The sequence below is a fragment of the Castor canadensis genome, chromosome 11 (genome assembly GCF_047511655.1).
Source record: "Castor canadensis chromosome 11, mCasCan1.hap1v2, whole genome shotgun sequence".
Classification (NCBI taxonomy): domain Eukaryota; kingdom Metazoa; phylum Chordata; class Mammalia; order Rodentia; family Castoridae; genus Castor; species Castor canadensis.
In genome coordinates this window covers 14,142,486-14,159,509 of record NC_133396.1, presented here as the reverse complement: position 1 = coordinate 14,159,509, position 17,024 = coordinate 14,142,486, and the positions used below count along the sequence as shown (strand labels likewise).

Sequence of the window (17,024 nt, the reverse complement as noted above, 5' to 3'; positions counted from 1 at the left end):
AGATAACCACTTTTCCCAGCAACATTTGTTGAAGAGACTATCTTTTCTCCATCACATGTTTTTGATGCCTTTGTCAAAAATAAGGTGGGCATAGATGTGTGGATTCATACCCAGGTTCCCTATTCTGTTCTACTGGTCTTCATATCTGTTTCTGTGCCAGTACCATGCTGTTTTTATTGCTATGGCTCTGCAGTATAGTTTGAAGTGGGGTATTGTGATAACTCCAGAGTTGCTCTTTTTGCTCAGTACTACCTTGGCTATTCATGGTCTTTTGTGTTTCCAAGTAAACTTTCTGGCAGACTTTTCAATCTCTGTGCTGAATGTAATTGGAATTTTGATGGGAATTGCGCTGAACAGGTAGATTGCTTTTGGTAATATAGCCATTTTAACTATGCTGGCTTCATGGATTCTGCCAATCCATGAGCAGGGAGATTTTTCCTTCTTCTGTAGTCTTGTTTGATCTCTTTTTTTCAGTGGTTTGTAGTTCTTCTTGTACAGTTCATTTACATCTTTTGTTAAATTTATCCCTAGGTATTTGATTTTTTTTTTTGAGGCATTGTAAATGAAACTGTTTTCTTACATTCTTTCTCAATCTGTTCATTGGTGTATAGAAAGGCTATTGATTTTTGTAAGTTCATTTCGTATCCTGTTACCCTGCTGAAGTTGTTTATGGTGTCTAGGAGATTTTGAGTCTTTGAGGTCTATACCTCACGTCATCTGTAGATAGGAATACTCTGACTACTTCTTTACCTATTTATATTCCTTTTATTTCTTTTTCTTGCCTTATTGCTCTGGCTAGGAATTCCAGGACTATGTTGGATAGGAGTGGGGAGAGTAGGCACCCTTGTCTTGTTCCTAACTTTAGGGAAAATAGTTTCAGTTTTTCCCCATTCAGTATGATGTTGGCTATAGGTTTATCATATATAGCCTTTATAAAGGAATAGTTTAATAGTTCTGAAGATTCTTAAAGAGTTTTTATCATGAAATGGTGTTGAATCTTATTGAAGGCTTCTTCTGCATCTATTGAGATGATCAAGTGGTTTTTGTCATTGTTTCCATTAATGTGCTGTATTACATTTATTGGTTTGTGATGTTGAACCATCACTGCATCCCTGGGATGAAGCCAACTTGGTCGTGGTGAATGATCTTTCTGATAAATTGTTGTTTTCAGTTTGCCATTATTTTATTGAGGATTTTTGCATCAATGTTTACTACAGAGAATGGCCTGTAGTTTTCCTTTTTGGATGTGTCCTTGTCAGTTTTGGGATGAGTGTAATATTGACTTTATAGAATAAGTTAGGCAGTGTTCCTTCCCCTTTGATTTTGTGGGAAAGTTTAAGGAGTATTGGTTAACAGTTCTTCTTTAAAGGTCTGGTATAATTCAGGGGAGAATCCATCAGATCTTGGACTTTTCTTTTTTTGGGAGACTCTTTGCTGCTTTAATTTCATTATGTATTATAGATCTGTTTAGGTGGTTGATATCCTCTTGGTTCAGTTTTGGAAGGTCATTAAATATCTAGAAATGTGTCCATTTCTTCAATAGTCTCCAATTTATTGGACTATAGGTTCTCAAAGTAGTCCCTGATGATTCCCTGGATTTCCTCGGTGTTTTGTTGTTATCCCCACTTTTGTGTTTCTGATTTTATTAATTTGGGTCTTTTCCCTCCTCATTTTAGTCAGATTTGTCAGGGGCTTGCAAATCTTGTTTATATTTTCAAAAAATGAGCTTTTTGTTTCATTAATTCTTTATATGGCTTTTTTGGTCTCTATTTCATTAATTTCAGCACTTATTTTTATTATTTCTCTCCTGGTTGTTTTGGGTTTTGTTTGTTCTTGTTTATCTAGGAGTCTGAGATGTAAGGTCATTTATTTGAGATCTTTCTGTCCTTCTAATATATGCACTCAAAGATGGAAAAAATAATAATAATGAAATAAAGGGGGGACATGGAAATGGAAAAAGAAAGAAGCAAGGTTAAATAAAAGAAAAAGGCAAACAGGAGAAAGGAAGGGATAAAAGCATCCAATCACAAAATAATGAAAAACACGTAAATAAAATCAGATAAAGTTTAAGAAGAGGAATAAAAAATAGAAACATAAAAAGATTAAAATAAAACAAATGCAATGAAAAGAAAAAATATTAAAACAAAAGACAAGGAATTGGAACAGCATCTTTCTAGGTTCTCTAATATTGGAATCTATGAGGTCTGGGGGTTGCAAGGGCAGTGAGTCGTAGCTGGAGTCTACTATAGTTCCTCTCCATTCTCACTGTATAGGATGTTGTTACAGGTGGGCTGAGGACTGGAACGTTGAAGGGTCCAGGGTTATCAATGTCATTGCAACATTCATTGTAGAAGCTTCCTTTCTTTCTTTTTTTTTTTTTTTTAAGAGTTTTTTCAAACTTCTATTTTTATAATCCTTTTATTTTTTTTTATTTTTTTTTTCATTTTTCTTTTATTATTCATATGTGCATACAAGGCTTGGTTTATTTCTCCCCCCTGCCCCCACCCCCTCCCTTACCACCCACTCCACCCCCTCCCGCTCCCCCCCTCAATACCCATAGAAGCTTCCTTTCTTCACACAGTGGGAGCTGCTGCTGGCCCCAGTGAGTTTTTATAGCTTATGGGCTGGGCAGATTACCACTCACTAGAAGCACCTCACAGTTTGTACATGTAAGGGCAGCAAACATCCAAGCAGAGGGGTATCCCCGAGTGTATCAGAAAATGAAGAAGCAAACAGAGGACAAAGATCTACACGGGACAAGGAGAACAAAGGGAACTGGGCATCTTCTTGCAGCTCTCTGTGCTTTCAGTCCTCAACCAACAGTGAACCATCCTGCAGGAGGGACAATGCTAGGGAAATCAAGCAAATTATTGTATTTGGGTTCGGAGCTCTCAGTCTCCACAGATCCATAGGTGATGTGGCTCACTTCTTGCCACAGAGGACAGGACCACTGATTATGGCACCTTCCATAGCCCAAGAGCCCTGCTTCTTAAATTTCTCACTGTGTTTGTGTTCAACCTGCTCCTCTCCATGACTGCCTCTTGTAGAAGTCTCCCACCCAGACATTGTGGCAGGGTATCCCCAGGCTCCCTGATTTGTGATTGTCTTTTTTTTTTTTTCAGGTCCTTACAGTAATTCAGTATTAAAAAACAGGCCTTGCCCCCACCCTCCTCAAGGTGGTACCTTGTTATAGCACTGTAAGATTTAGGGAGTGACAATATGCATTTCTTCTCTAATGCTGGCTTGTTTTATAGGAAGAGTCACTGTCAGACCAAATCCCAGATTTAAGGCTTACAAGAACTATAGGTTTGTCCTGCAGCTAAGATCCCAGTCTGTTGTCACCAGGGTTGCTTGGCTTAGCTTGTAGCTGATACTTCAGATCTTTACCACCACACTCTCTGCCACCTGTTCACACAGGCTGGGCTGAAGATGCACACTATTTGCTACTTTTCTCTGCATCACTTTTCTGTTTCTCTGTGCTTTTTAGCTGTGTCCTTGATTTCCAATGCTGTTCCTTATTTCTTTCCTTGGAATACACTCCTTTGTTACCCTCTTTTCATTCATGGAGTAGCATGGAGGAAACTTCTAATCTATATTCTTAGAAGCTCTCCCCTACTCTTACTCTCTCCATACCTGATTATAAGAACAAGGATTAAACCAGATAGTGTCAAGGAATTAACAACAGTACCTTGATGCTTTCTAGCCAAATCAAAAAGCATTCTAAGAAATATTACAGAAAATTATGGATATGATGAAGGATTTCCAGAGCTAGGAATACTGTATATGATAGTCATAATAATGTCTTGAATCATAACAATACAAATAAATCATAATGTTCTAAACATAAATGTGCCTACAGTAGTCCACATCGGGCTCTGATAAAATATTTTACTCCAGTTAATGGGAGGTAATAAATAATTTCTATCAGAGTATTATTTATCAAAGTTTGTTTTTGTATCTGTTAGAAACTGATAATAATTGAGTTGAAGATAATTTAGATATATTTCTAGGATCATGTAGTTGACTAGGATCTTCTATTAAAAAAAAGATACTAGAAAATTCACAAGAGAGAAATAAAATGGCAGATATTTTTGCTTAGTTCTAACTTTCGAGTTTTCTTCATGCCCAAGCTTACCATAAAAACACTGGAGTAAGGTTCCTGAGTCGTAAGCAAGAAAGAACATTCTCTACCTTGTACAGGGCAAAACAGAGAGACTCTCTTATTGAGAATAAAAACCAATTCTGAAGGGCCTCCCAAACTCATCCAAGGACTGATAGATGGTTTGAGCAGACAGAGCCCATAATAACTCAAATTGTAGCTCTTTAGCCATTTAATGTCCCCCATCCCCAGGGTATGGTGCATTAAACCCAGGTCCTCAAGTTTTCTAGGCAAGCACTCTACTATTTGAACTATGCCCCAGCCTTATCCCTTTAATCTTAGTTTCATCTCTCTGTTTCCACAGAACTCTCTATTGACTATACCAACGATAAATGCACATTTTCTGGACTACTTCTGTTGGTAGAGAGATGACATATAGGAATTGGCAGAAATAAGTGTGCAGAATTTTTTTCTATCAACTCCTTTTCATCAATACCCTGGTAAGGACTAATTCAGCAAGGAGGGACTTTTCATTTTGTTGACCAGTATCATTATAAAGGACAAGGAAAGTTGTCCTTGTCCTTATACATACACACACACACACACACACACACACACACATACATATATCAAAATATATTTTTTAAAATTTAAGCTGGTATAATTACTTTTAAAAAGAAAAAGGGACAAAATGATTAATATATAAATCAACTTACCAATGATACCACTGTCTCTGCTTTCAAGGGTGGAGGTTGGGCTGGTAACAGCCCCATAGCTGCCGTCCTTGGCAGTTGCATTTGTACTGACTGGTGGGAGGGTAGAGCAAGGGCTACTGGCTGGTGGAGAGGCAGTGCTGCTAGTCAGGGTAGAACAGGGACTTATCCGCTGGGTGATTGCTGAGGTCTGAAAAATTAGAAGAGAGTTGTTAAGTAAAGTATATCTTATAGGAAAATAACACCTAGACGAAAGAAGAAGAAACCATCTACATGCAAGCCTTTTACATCACACTAGGCTTTACTTGCTTTTGCTTTCTATGATAATTAAGGTGAAAACTGATGAAGCTGACATTAGCAAAGACTTGTATCCACTTTTTCTGCTTAGTCACAAGTTACAAGTACTTTACATTACTGTTCACTAATGGAATACAGAAACTTCTTAGGAAGCACAATTTGCTAGTCTACTCAAGACTTTTCAGAAGGCTTAGAACTTTGTCTTAATTTTCTTTGGACAGAAAAAGAAATAATACCTCTGCAGAAGAAGAAAAATAAAAATAAAATTCTTAATGAAGAGAAATGTCTTTTTGATACAAAGGGAGTGACCTAGAGATAATAAATGAATGCATGGAAAATTAGTTACTCTAAAAGTTTGCCTAATTGGTCAATGTTGACACAAAACACTTTGTAGAAAGTGGTCAAACACTAAGATAATTTGTATTATCTGAATAATTCCTTTACCTGAAACTATCTCACTTATAATTTTTTTGATGCAAACGGATTAATAATTACCTAAAACTGGCAGTAATATATTTCGTTTAACTAATTTAATGACAGATCACTTTTTTTTTTTTTTTTGGTACCGGGGTTTGAACTCAGGGGACTACGCTTTACTACTTGAGCCACATCCCCACTCCTTTTTCGCTTTAGTTATTTTTTAGATAAGGTCTCACACTTTTTGCTCTGTGCTAGCCTGGGATGATGATCCTCCTGCCTATGCCTCCCACATGGTTGGGATTATAGATGTGTCACACCATAACTGGGTTGTTTCTTGAGATAGGGTCTCACTAACTTTTGCTGGGGCTGGCATTCAACTGGTATCCTCTTGATCTTCGTCTCCTGGATAGCTGGTATTACAGGCATGAGCCACCAGACCTGGTCAACAATTCACTTTTCTGCAGCTTTTACTACCCAAATAAATCATTGAAATCATTGAGTAAAAGTATGTTTTTGTCAAATACTCAAATTTTATCCTTTCCAAAATAATTAAGTGATCAAGGATAAAAATATTTCAAGCAGCACCTATGGCAAATTTAACATGTGTAAATACTAAATTTAAAAGAAGTCTTTTAATTTCTTTACATACAGAGCCTCTATTCATATTCTCTTTGCTAAAATGGAGGGTTTACATTTGATAATCAGTGAATGTGTTGATTATTCACTATGAGAATATTAAGAATCTTCAACTCATTCTATGATAGTTTCCAGATACAATCCCTTGAAATTAATCATCTGTGTTCAATTCTGGGGTTTGAACTCAGGATCTTGTGCTCGCTACACAGATGTTCTATCACTTGGGCAATGCTCCTAGCCTCCTTTTCCTTTTTCTGCTTTACCTATGTTTCAGTTAGGGGCTCATGTTTTTGCCCAGGGCCAGCCTAACTACCTATGGCCTCCTGCAGGGCAGGAATGACAGGCATGTACTGTTACACTTGGCTTACTGATTTAGATGGGGTTGCATTAACTTTTTGCCCAGCTGGCCTTGAACCATGATCTTTCCAATTTCAGTCTCCTGCATAGCTGGGATTACAGAAGTAAGCCACTGTACTGGGCTCAATCTGGGTTCTGATTTTAATTTAAATAATACATCCAGGTCATAAAAAGACATTTGACTCAACTAAGCACAAGTAATAAGAGTCTCATGGCCCTTTAATCAAATAAACTCTGTCAGCCATATCAATAATATTAGGAACTACTTTTTCTTAACATAAACCCTCAAATCTACTACTAATAATAGTAGCAAATTTCTTCAACTGTATAATATCACTGTAGAGGAAAGAGGAATTTCAATTCCTTTGAAATCCTCTCTACATGACGGTGATTTATCAGAGCAATGGTTCTTATCTATACATACAGTAGAACCACCTGTGGGATGTAAAAAAAAAAACAAATAAGCAAGCTATAAAAAACTGAAGACACTGAGCACATCCCAGACTTACTAACTTGGAACCCTCAACTGAGAAATTCAGCATGTGCTTTTAACCTTCCCATGTCCAATTTAAGAAACGTAGGTATACGAAGTGAATTGTACTCAGATCTTTTATATTAGATATATCTGTAGGCATCCCAAGGAAACATTTTTATTTTGGTATGAATCTAATACATTTGTAACTATTTCTATTCTTAGACGAGAGTCTGATCCTGGTTCTTTATGAAAGGATGTTGTATTACACACATAAAATGGCCAATGTGGAAGTTAAACCCAAACATACTATATTTACTACCAAAATAAAAATGTTTCTTTAGGATGACTATAGACATAGCTAATGGCAGACACTGTTTTAGGTCCTGAGGATTTAGCATTGAATAGAACAGGCAAAAACTTCAGACATTCTTGTTTAACATTCTTATAGATATGTGGTAGCCCAGGCAAAAGATGACAGGGACTTGGACTCGGGGGTAGCAGTGGAAGTAGTAAGAAGAAATCAGATTTAGTATATATTTTGAAGACAGAGCCCATGATTTTCTATAAATGTGAATGTTGGTCATGTCAGAGTCAAGAACAGGTCCAATGCTTTTGTCCTAAGCAAGTAGGTGATACCATTAACTCAGCTGGGACACTCTTTGGAATGAGCAGCTTCTGGGGGAAAGTGTAAGGGTGAAGTTTTTGACATATTAAATGTGAGATGTACCTTAAACATGTAGGTGGAAAATATAACGTAGGCACGTGATTACACAGACCTACAGATAAGGGGGAAAAGGCAGGATTAAGACAGCTCAGGAGTTAAGATAGTATTTACAGAAATAAGAATGGAGGAGATTCAGCAAGATCAGAGTGACTGGGCATCTGAATTTTCCCAGATGATTACAATGTGCCGCCAGCAAAAAAAAAAAAAACCACAAAACAAAACAAAATGAAATAATATATAATAATATATAATATTATATATGCGTTCAAAACTGAAATTTCTTTTTGATCAAATCTTTAATTATATCCTACAAATTTTATTATCTTTAATTTTCATTATTGCAGCTTAAAATATTTTTAAATTTCTTGTGATTTCTTGGACTTGAAGACTATTTAGAAGCATATTACTTAATATCTCAGCATTTGGAGATTTTAAAATTTAACTTTTAGCTATCATTTTATAATTAATTCTACTGTGCTCAAAGTAACTGGTGTCTTTTGAAATTTGTTGAAAACTGTCCTATGGCTCTGCATATCATCAGTTTGGTAAATAAACCACATGCACTTTAAAATAGTGTGTATTCTGTAATTTCTGGGTGTAGTTCTCATATATCAATGCTTTTGGGTGGCTGACTTGTTTACTTATCCATTCTTTTTGGGTTTTTAAATCTAAGAATAAACTAAAAGATGGTTGAAGAAATATAGTGCTTATGGAAATTTAAGTTATATTTCAAGACTCAGACAGCATTTAACAATTGGATTATTCCTTTTAGAATGAATACACATGTACAAACACATCATGTTTTTTTCCTGGCATAATAAGCTGATTCACACTGCATTTCACAAAGTTGATAGCAAGCAGTTTACCTGATTTTCATCCTGTACCTCCATGCTGTATTGGTCACCTGGCTGAACTTCTGTGACTTTCTCTCCAAGGAGAAAACCCAGACGCGTCATGAGTGTGTTTGCAGCCTCATCTACAGATGGAGGGGGACCGAGTTCCTGTTCACCATCACCTATAACAAGAAGGCGTTGCAAAACATGAATCTTTCAAAATAAAATGGTCTAGTGCTGGACTGTTCTTACATTCAGTTTGGTCATTTCTTTAGTTTTCCCATTCTGAATCCAAAATTATAAGCTGATTATCCTCTTTTAATCTGCAACAGTTCTTTAGTCTTAACTTTCTTGAACTTGGCACTTTTGAGGATTATAGGCCAGTTGTTTTGTATATTCTTCAAAAATCATATATGTGTGTAGACACATACATGCAGTCTTGCATCTCTTCACGTTGGGAATACATTCTGAGAAACACATTGTTAAATGATTTTGTCACTACGCAAATATCACCAAGTGCACTTACACAAACCTAGGTGGTTATTACAAGCTAACCTATATTACAGCCATATGGGACAATCACTGTATATCCAGTTTGTTGCAGATCAAACATTATTATGCACCATTATGTATACATAAACAAAACAAATTTTTTAGTTGCTCTTTCTCTATCCTCCTCCTTCTGGGACTGCTATTACAAACTTACTAGCTTCTTAAGGTGCTCCCACAATTCACTTTTCCACTCTTTTTTCTCTGTGTGTTTCACTTTTGGTAGTTTCAATTGCTATGTTTTCAAGTTCATTAATCTTTTCTTCTGCAACATCTAATTTAATGTTAACTCTGCCCACTACTGTATTTTGTTTAAATCTCTGATACTGCAATTTTTATCCTGAAGTTCACCTAAGATCACTTTTATATTTTCTTTACTATACAAATATTTCCTTAATTCTTAAACCCAGACTAAAGTTATAACTGTTTTATTGCTTGTCTACTAATTCTATCACCCAGATAATTTTTGGGTTGACTTTAATTGATTGATTTTATTCCTCATTATAGAAGCATTTTTCTGCTTTTATTCATGCCTGGTAATTTTTGAATGGCTGCCAAACTGAATATATTTTAACCCTGCTGACTCTTTCTATACAACATTTTTTTTTTTTTGAGCCAGAGTTTCACTTTGTAGCCCAGACTGGCTTCAAACTTGTGATCCTCCTAAATCCTGGGATTACAGGTGTGTGCCACCACACCCAGCTTATAATTATTTTAAAAATATATTAGTATTCTATTATTGTGTTTCTAAAACTTACTGAAATTGCTTTTTATCTCAATCTTCCTTCTCCTTTTTTTAGATCTTTTCTTAATTTTCACATCACCCTGTTTGTTTTTCATATCAGTTACCATAATCTATAATCATCTTATTTATTTACTAATTGCCTTGTTTTATCAACTTTCTCCACATGTAGAACATAAGCTCAATAAGCAAATGGACATTGCTTGTCCCTTTCACTACTCTATCCAAAGTGTACAGTGTACTGCCTGGCATATAATAGATGTTCAATAAATCTTAAGTGACTAAATAAATCAGCTTCTATATGCATAAAAATTTTTATGTTTTTTCAATAATAAACCAATTTTTATAAATTTTTATTTTCAATCAGAGAATAGAATATGCTTGATGTTGGCGTATTTCCTTTTCCCAAAGGAAAGCACCATGGGGCTATATAACCTCTGTATTTTCTATCAGTTTCTCATCCCTCCATCTCTGCCCAACTAGGATAGTCTAACACAAACTTTCAGAAAAGAGCTCCGCTGTCTATGCAAATACATCTTCAAAACAAGTCCCTTAAATCTCTATTCAAACAGATCCACAGGTCCTGTGTTCCATTCCCAGTATCCCCTCCCTCTCCCAAAAGAAGTCCATAAATTCATATGTTATACATAGACATTTATTTATATATAGAAGAAAGAATACAATGACTAGGTTTTATTGAAGTTACTACAGAAAAAAATGGATAAGTATAGATAAAACAAAGTTGCTGTATTCAAGTACTGAACCTGGGAATGGGGATATAGCAGTCCACTATTTTATTTTCTACTTCAGTGAACTTTTGGGGGAAAATACTGTGCAGGGGAAATTTCTTTTAAAGAATGCAATGGTTCTCAACAAGGGACAATCTTACTCCCTATGAAACACCTGAAGCCATAATGGTTGTCACAACTCAGGGAAGGGGTTGCTACTAGTGGCATCTAATAGAGGTCAGGATGAGGTTAAACCCTCTACAAGACAAGGCTACCTCTCCACAACAAAGGAATATTCAACTATCCAAAATCAATTATATTGAGGCTAGAAACCCTGAAACTGGTAGAATCACTTTGTCCTTTAAAATGTGGCAAATTGGGTAACTCTTATTACACAGATCCAACCTGTTATTTCTGAGGATTCTTAAGTGTTACTTCAAGGCTGGGTATATAGTTCAGTAGTAGAGTAAAGCCCTGGGTTTAATCCCCAGCATCAAAAAGAAAAAAAAAAGTTACATCAATTTCTGGATTACACTGAATTTCCAGTCTTTGGGCTATTTCCTTACCAAGTATAGGGTATAATTCTCTACACAATTAGATTTTGCTATTGTGCATTGAGAGGGATGGGGTTATGTCTAGGCACAGGAAAACTTAGATTATGACTTTTATCAATTATAGTAATAGCTATCACATCTGGATAGACAATATGCCAGGTGCTATTTCTAAGTATTTTACATATGATAATTCATTTAATCATCACAGCTGACCTTAGTGCATCTTAGATGTAGGCATTCTTATTCCCACTGTATGAATAAGGAAAGTATAGAAAGGATAACTCCCTCAAATTCATATATTTAGTAACTAGCTAAACTAAGCAATCTGGCTCTAAAATTGAAGCTTTTGATTCCCAAGTTATACTGTCTTCTAAATTCTAGTCTCTTACCATGTTGCTGGGTGTTATTCCCTGCCTCTCCTCTGTCTAGTTTATTTCCTCAGAACTATCAAAACTCCTCTTAAATTCTCATACCAATTATCTTACCTATTATTTTGTCTCATTCATGACTATCCAGGCAATGAGAAGGGTATCTTATCTTCATAACTAAATACCCTCAATTAAGATATGTCCCTAAACAAAGATGGTACTTTCCTTGAGTGGAATTCTACTGTGGCTTCCTTAACTAATAATGATGAATTTGAAGTCTAATGAACAAAAAGATGGCTGGCAGGATGTTGGAAAATAATCTCTATGAGACTGTTGTAAACAAAATAAATCATGTAGCATTCATACATTATGCTGATTAAAACCATTTAAACTGAGAGGTCTTGGTTTTATTTTTGACTGTTTGGAAACATTATGTTTACACATTAGGCTTTGTTTCCATCACCATAAACAGAAAGCGGTTCTTTTTAGACTGTGAGATATTCATTTGCTTGGTCACATCACCAATCATGGATTATGTCACATTTGTGAGTGGCTAAAACATTATAAATCCTTAGAAAAATATAGCACTATTAAGTAACTATGGCATTTGGTGGGGAACTTCAATCTTTGTTCACAGCATTGAGTGCTCTTGGTTTCACAGTCCCAAACTCTCTTTGAAATGATCCAAATATTAAGGGACTCTGAAGTTTACATGGAAATGGAAAGGTATAGGAATACAGAAAAATGACAAAGAATGATATCTTACTTGATATCAAGAGTTAATATAGAACAAAAGTAATTAAAACAAAGAGGGATTGACACAGCATATACAAAAGACCAATGGAATAGTTAAATAATGAATCCAGAATCAGATTTATACATATATAATCACCTTCTTTAAGACAAACATATTATTACATTGTTTTAAATAGTATGATGTTATTTTCAATAATTGATGACAGATCAATATAATGTCCATACAGAAAAATGAATCCTGTCTTTACATAAAAATAATCCCAGGTGGATTATAAATGCAAGTGTGGAAAAAAAGTCTTCTAGAAGATAGCCTAACACAGAATCATTATAATGTAGAAATTAGCAAAGATTTCTTAAACAGGACACAAAAGCATTAACCATAAAAGAAAAGACTGGCAAAGTAAAGTTTATTAGTAAGACACCATTAATGAAAAACGGCAAGCCATGCAGTGGAAAAAGATACCTGCAATTCATATAACCAATAAAGGACTACATCCAAAATATATAAAAAACTACAAATCACTAAGAAAATTTAAATTTCCAAATTTTAAAAAATAGAGAAATAATCTATTCAGAATTTACAAAAGTAATATCCAAATGGACAACAAGCACATGAAAATGTATTCAACATTTCTTGGAAATGAACATCAAAACCATAAAAAGACATCCCTATTATGTGTTCAGTACAGAATGACAATAAAACAAACAACTAACAATATGAGGTAAAGGAAGACCTAAATACTGCTGTGCTGGTGGGAATTTAAATTGTTAGCATGCAATTTGTGCAAATGTTTTGCATTTTTAAGATGAATACACTGAAACCCTATGACTCAACAACTCTACTAATGGTTATATACCAAAAATAAAAGCATACATAGGTATATCCAAAGACATACAACAGTTATTCACAGAATTGTTTATAATAGCTCCAAATGAAAATAGCCACCAAGAGTAGACAAGCAATGAAATATGAGAGCAATAAAAATCTCACATACTATTAACAAAAGATAGCAGACTCACAAAGAAAATATACTACCTAGGTGTGGTGGCACACATCTATAATCCCAGCTACTCAGGAGGCAGATGTAAGAGGATCATGGTCCAAGGTCTGCCCAGGCAGAATCATGAGACCTTACCTAAAAAATTAACTGAAGCAAAAAGGTAGTGAATGTAGCTCAAGTGGCAGAGTGTTTGCCTAACAAGTGCAAGGCCTTGAGTTCAAACCCCAGTATTGCTATAAACATAAAGGAAATTATGTATGAAATGTGTTATGATTTAAATAAGTTTTTCAGCTAACAAAAACTTTTATTTTAAATGGGCTATTTAGGGGCTTGGATAATTAGACCAGTGGTAGAGCACTTGCCTAACATGTGCAGGCACTAGGTTCAATTGCCACACTGGAATACATACACACACATACACTGTGAGAAGATGCTGTGAAAATGGCAACCAAAACACAAATTCTCAATTCCTCTTCTTCCTACCATCTACCACACTGAAAGGACACAAGTGCAAAATAAGAACACTAGTGACACTAGGAAGATACACTGGCAGCTGAAAGTTGACGAGGATAGGTGTGGTGCTTCATCTCCTATAATGCACAGAACCAGGGAAATATCAGGGACTAAGAGCAAAGGAAACGGCAAAAATCTAACACTTTTCCAGCTTCCTGGCTGAAACATGCTGATGGATCCACTTGGAAAGAGGATCTACCTGCCGAACATGATCATTAGAGATATAACCATCTCTTTAGGCAGAACATTAGAAGACAAAGCAGTGAAAATTCTATTCTCCTACAATTACTAACTAGGGTTCACAGGGCAAAAACCAAATACACCTCTGGGGGCATCTTTCTCCCTGCTGGCTCACTGAGATGCTCCACTTCAGTAGAAATGGCAATACAGTTCACTCTTTATCATCTACTTCATGGCTTCCAATATACATAGGAAACTCATGTCTGTGCCTGTAATCCTCAAACTAATACTGTTGAGAGAAGTCCAGCATTTAAGCTCATCCATTTATCTTCACTAGGCCAAGAGGATCTGCAAATAGTGAGCTGAACTGATGACCAACAGCAGGATAGAAACCCTACCAACATCAACCTTGGTTAATTCAAGTTATAACCAAACACCATCAAAGAAATATATAGCCAACAAACCGCAGGCAGTTATATAAGGAATACCTTTATTTATTCTTCTTCTTTCATACTCAAGAAATATAAACAGAGTGAAGAGGAGAGGCTGTTTCAATGTAAACACACCCCCTCTCTAATTCTGAGCTTAAGTCCCCAGTGCCTAACCCACAGAAGACATTCAAGAAATTGACTGAAAGCATGAATGAAATAATTATTTTAGAGGACATAAACAGATTTGAATATAAGAAAGGTTGTTCTGATAGCAATGGGGAGAATGGACTGGAGGAAGGTGAAGTAGAAAGACTAAGAATTTCCTCAGCTTCCTAATAATGTAACTATAAACCTATCTATATACACCAATCCTTCCTTCCCCCCTTTTAAATAGCAACACTGGCCCCTTCTATCCTTCTTAGTTCATTTTTTGTTGATACAACAAAATACCTTAAATTGAGTAATTTATAATGACTAGAAGTTTACTTGGTCCATGGTTCTGGGGGTTGTGAAGTACAACAGCATGACACTGAGGGCCTTCTTGCTGCATTACAATGTGTCTGAGGGCATTACATGGTGAGACACAATAAGCACTCTGACTTGCGTTTTTCCTCATCTTTTATTTTGGTGGTACCGGGGTTGAACTCAGGGTCTTGCAATTGCTAGGCAGGCAATATACCACCTGAACCATTGCCCCATACCTTTTTGCTGTAGTTATTTTTCAGGTAGGGTCTAGCATTTTTTGCCAGGGCTGGCTTGGAATGCAGTCCTCCTATTTATGCTTTTCACATAGCTGGGATGACAGGTGCTTGTCACCATACCCAGCTACTGGTGTGACAAGTCTTGCTTTTTACCTGGGATGGCCTCAAACTGTGATTTTCCTGATCTCTATCTCCCAGGTAGATAAGAGTATAGGAGTGAGCCATGGCATCCAGCCCTCCTCCTCTTTTTATAAAGCCACTAATGCCATTAAGGAGGCCCCACCCTCATGACTTCATCTAATTCTAATTATCAAATGGCCCACCTCTAAATACCACAAGCACATGAATTTGCAATTAAATTTTCAACACATGAACTTCTGGGGGACACATTCAGATTATATTGCTATCTGAAATAATCTTTACAATGAATTTTAGATCTTCCTCCTTTACAATGAATTTAGGACGTCCTGCCTTCAAGGAAAATTGACACAAAAGATAATTCTTTCTCTGTCAAAAACTCACGCTTTCAGATGAGTTTTTCCCAATGGGTATCAAATACATTTAATAGTCTTTCAGCAACAAATCACAAACAACTTTACACGAACTAACAACTTAAGGTGGAACAACTGCATATGGATACAGAGAAGCCAATGTATATAAGAAATATTTTATACATTGAAGGAAGTGCTAGAGAGTACGGAGAAGAAACAATTAAACTTGTCTTTGGAGTGTGGAGGGAAGATGGAAGAGGGTTCTTGGAAGGAGGCACATTTAAAATCAACGTTTTAATGAATTTCTTCTTTAACAGTAAACTTAGGGAAAACACAGCACAGAGAATAATCTTCAGACTCAAATTCTGTCTGATTTACCAATTCAAACAAAATACAGAATTATAAGATCAAAACTGATCAAATGCAGCATATTTAAAAGAGTGTTTTAAGTTTATTTGTGGAGCAATAGTTATAGTAGTAGTAGTAGTAGTACTACTACTACTACTACTACTACTAATATCACTGAATAGTTATTGATATATTACTGCTTGGTACATTTCTAACTGCATTATATATATTAAATAATTTAACACTCACAATATTTTTTATGTTACAGATAGAAAAATTAAGGCATACAAAGATTAGGTTCTTGGTTGCTCAGAGCTCAGAGTTAGTTAAGTAACAGTCAATATTTAAGTTCAGGTTGACTGGCTCATGAGCCTATGTTTTTAACTGATTCATTATTCTGCCAAGAAATGTGTAATTAGTAAGTAAAAATTTGTCTATATACTTTTATCTTTAATAGAATCCAGCAGAATTATCCAATGATAGATTACATTAATCCAATAATTATTTACTGAGTACTTCTGCTATGTCTAGCACTGTGTTACATGTTAGATGTATGTGTCACATGTCAGATACACATTTATGAACAATGGGCACAGTCCCTACCATTAAGAAGCTTACATATTCATGGGAGAAATTAAAAATAATTAAATTATCACAAATTAAATTATGTGATAAATATAACATACGCAATAAACAGGACACTGTAAAAAAAAAAGCAAATGTTGAAATGCAAACACATTTTAGTCTTTATTTTCCTGGATGACACCAATTCTCAACTCAGAGATGGTTTACACTTTATATTTGCAAAAAGTACCCTCTACTTAAAATAGTCAACTTTCACTGATTAAATAATGATTAAAATTCTCCCAAGAAATGGATAGCTAACAGCTACTGCATCCAAATCCCAAATCTATATTCATAGCAGGCTGCACACAAATAATACACAAACACTATTATCTCTTGTCCCATACTTTCTCTTAATTGTCAGTATTCTCTTAGCCTTTTCACAGTTGGGTGTTTACATTTTCCTTTATGATACATTCATTATAAACTGCTCATTTCTCATCTATATAAATATGATATCTCTTAGTGCTGTATTTAACTGTTA

At 35.5% G+C, this 17,024-nt stretch overlaps 1 protein-coding gene across 11 annotated transcripts in view; it reads right to left on the bottom strand.

Moving 5' to 3' along the window:
* Tanc2 (tetratricopeptide repeat, ankyrin repeat and coiled-coil containing 2) overlaps window positions 1–17,024 on the bottom strand; it is a 387,000-nt gene that overhangs the window by 196,038 nt on the left and 173,938 nt on the right. For all 11 annotated transcript variants that reach the window (XM_074045367.1, XM_074045366.1, XM_074045369.1 and 8 more), the window contains 2 exons: window positions 8,588–8,736; window positions 4,816–5,002 (listed from right to left, as the gene is read on the bottom strand). In XM_074045367.1, the coding sequence (XP_073901468.1) occupies window positions 4,816–5,002; window positions 8,588–8,736 (336 nt within the window). The remainder of the gene's footprint in view (window positions 1–4,815; window positions 5,003–8,587; window positions 8,737–17,024) is intronic.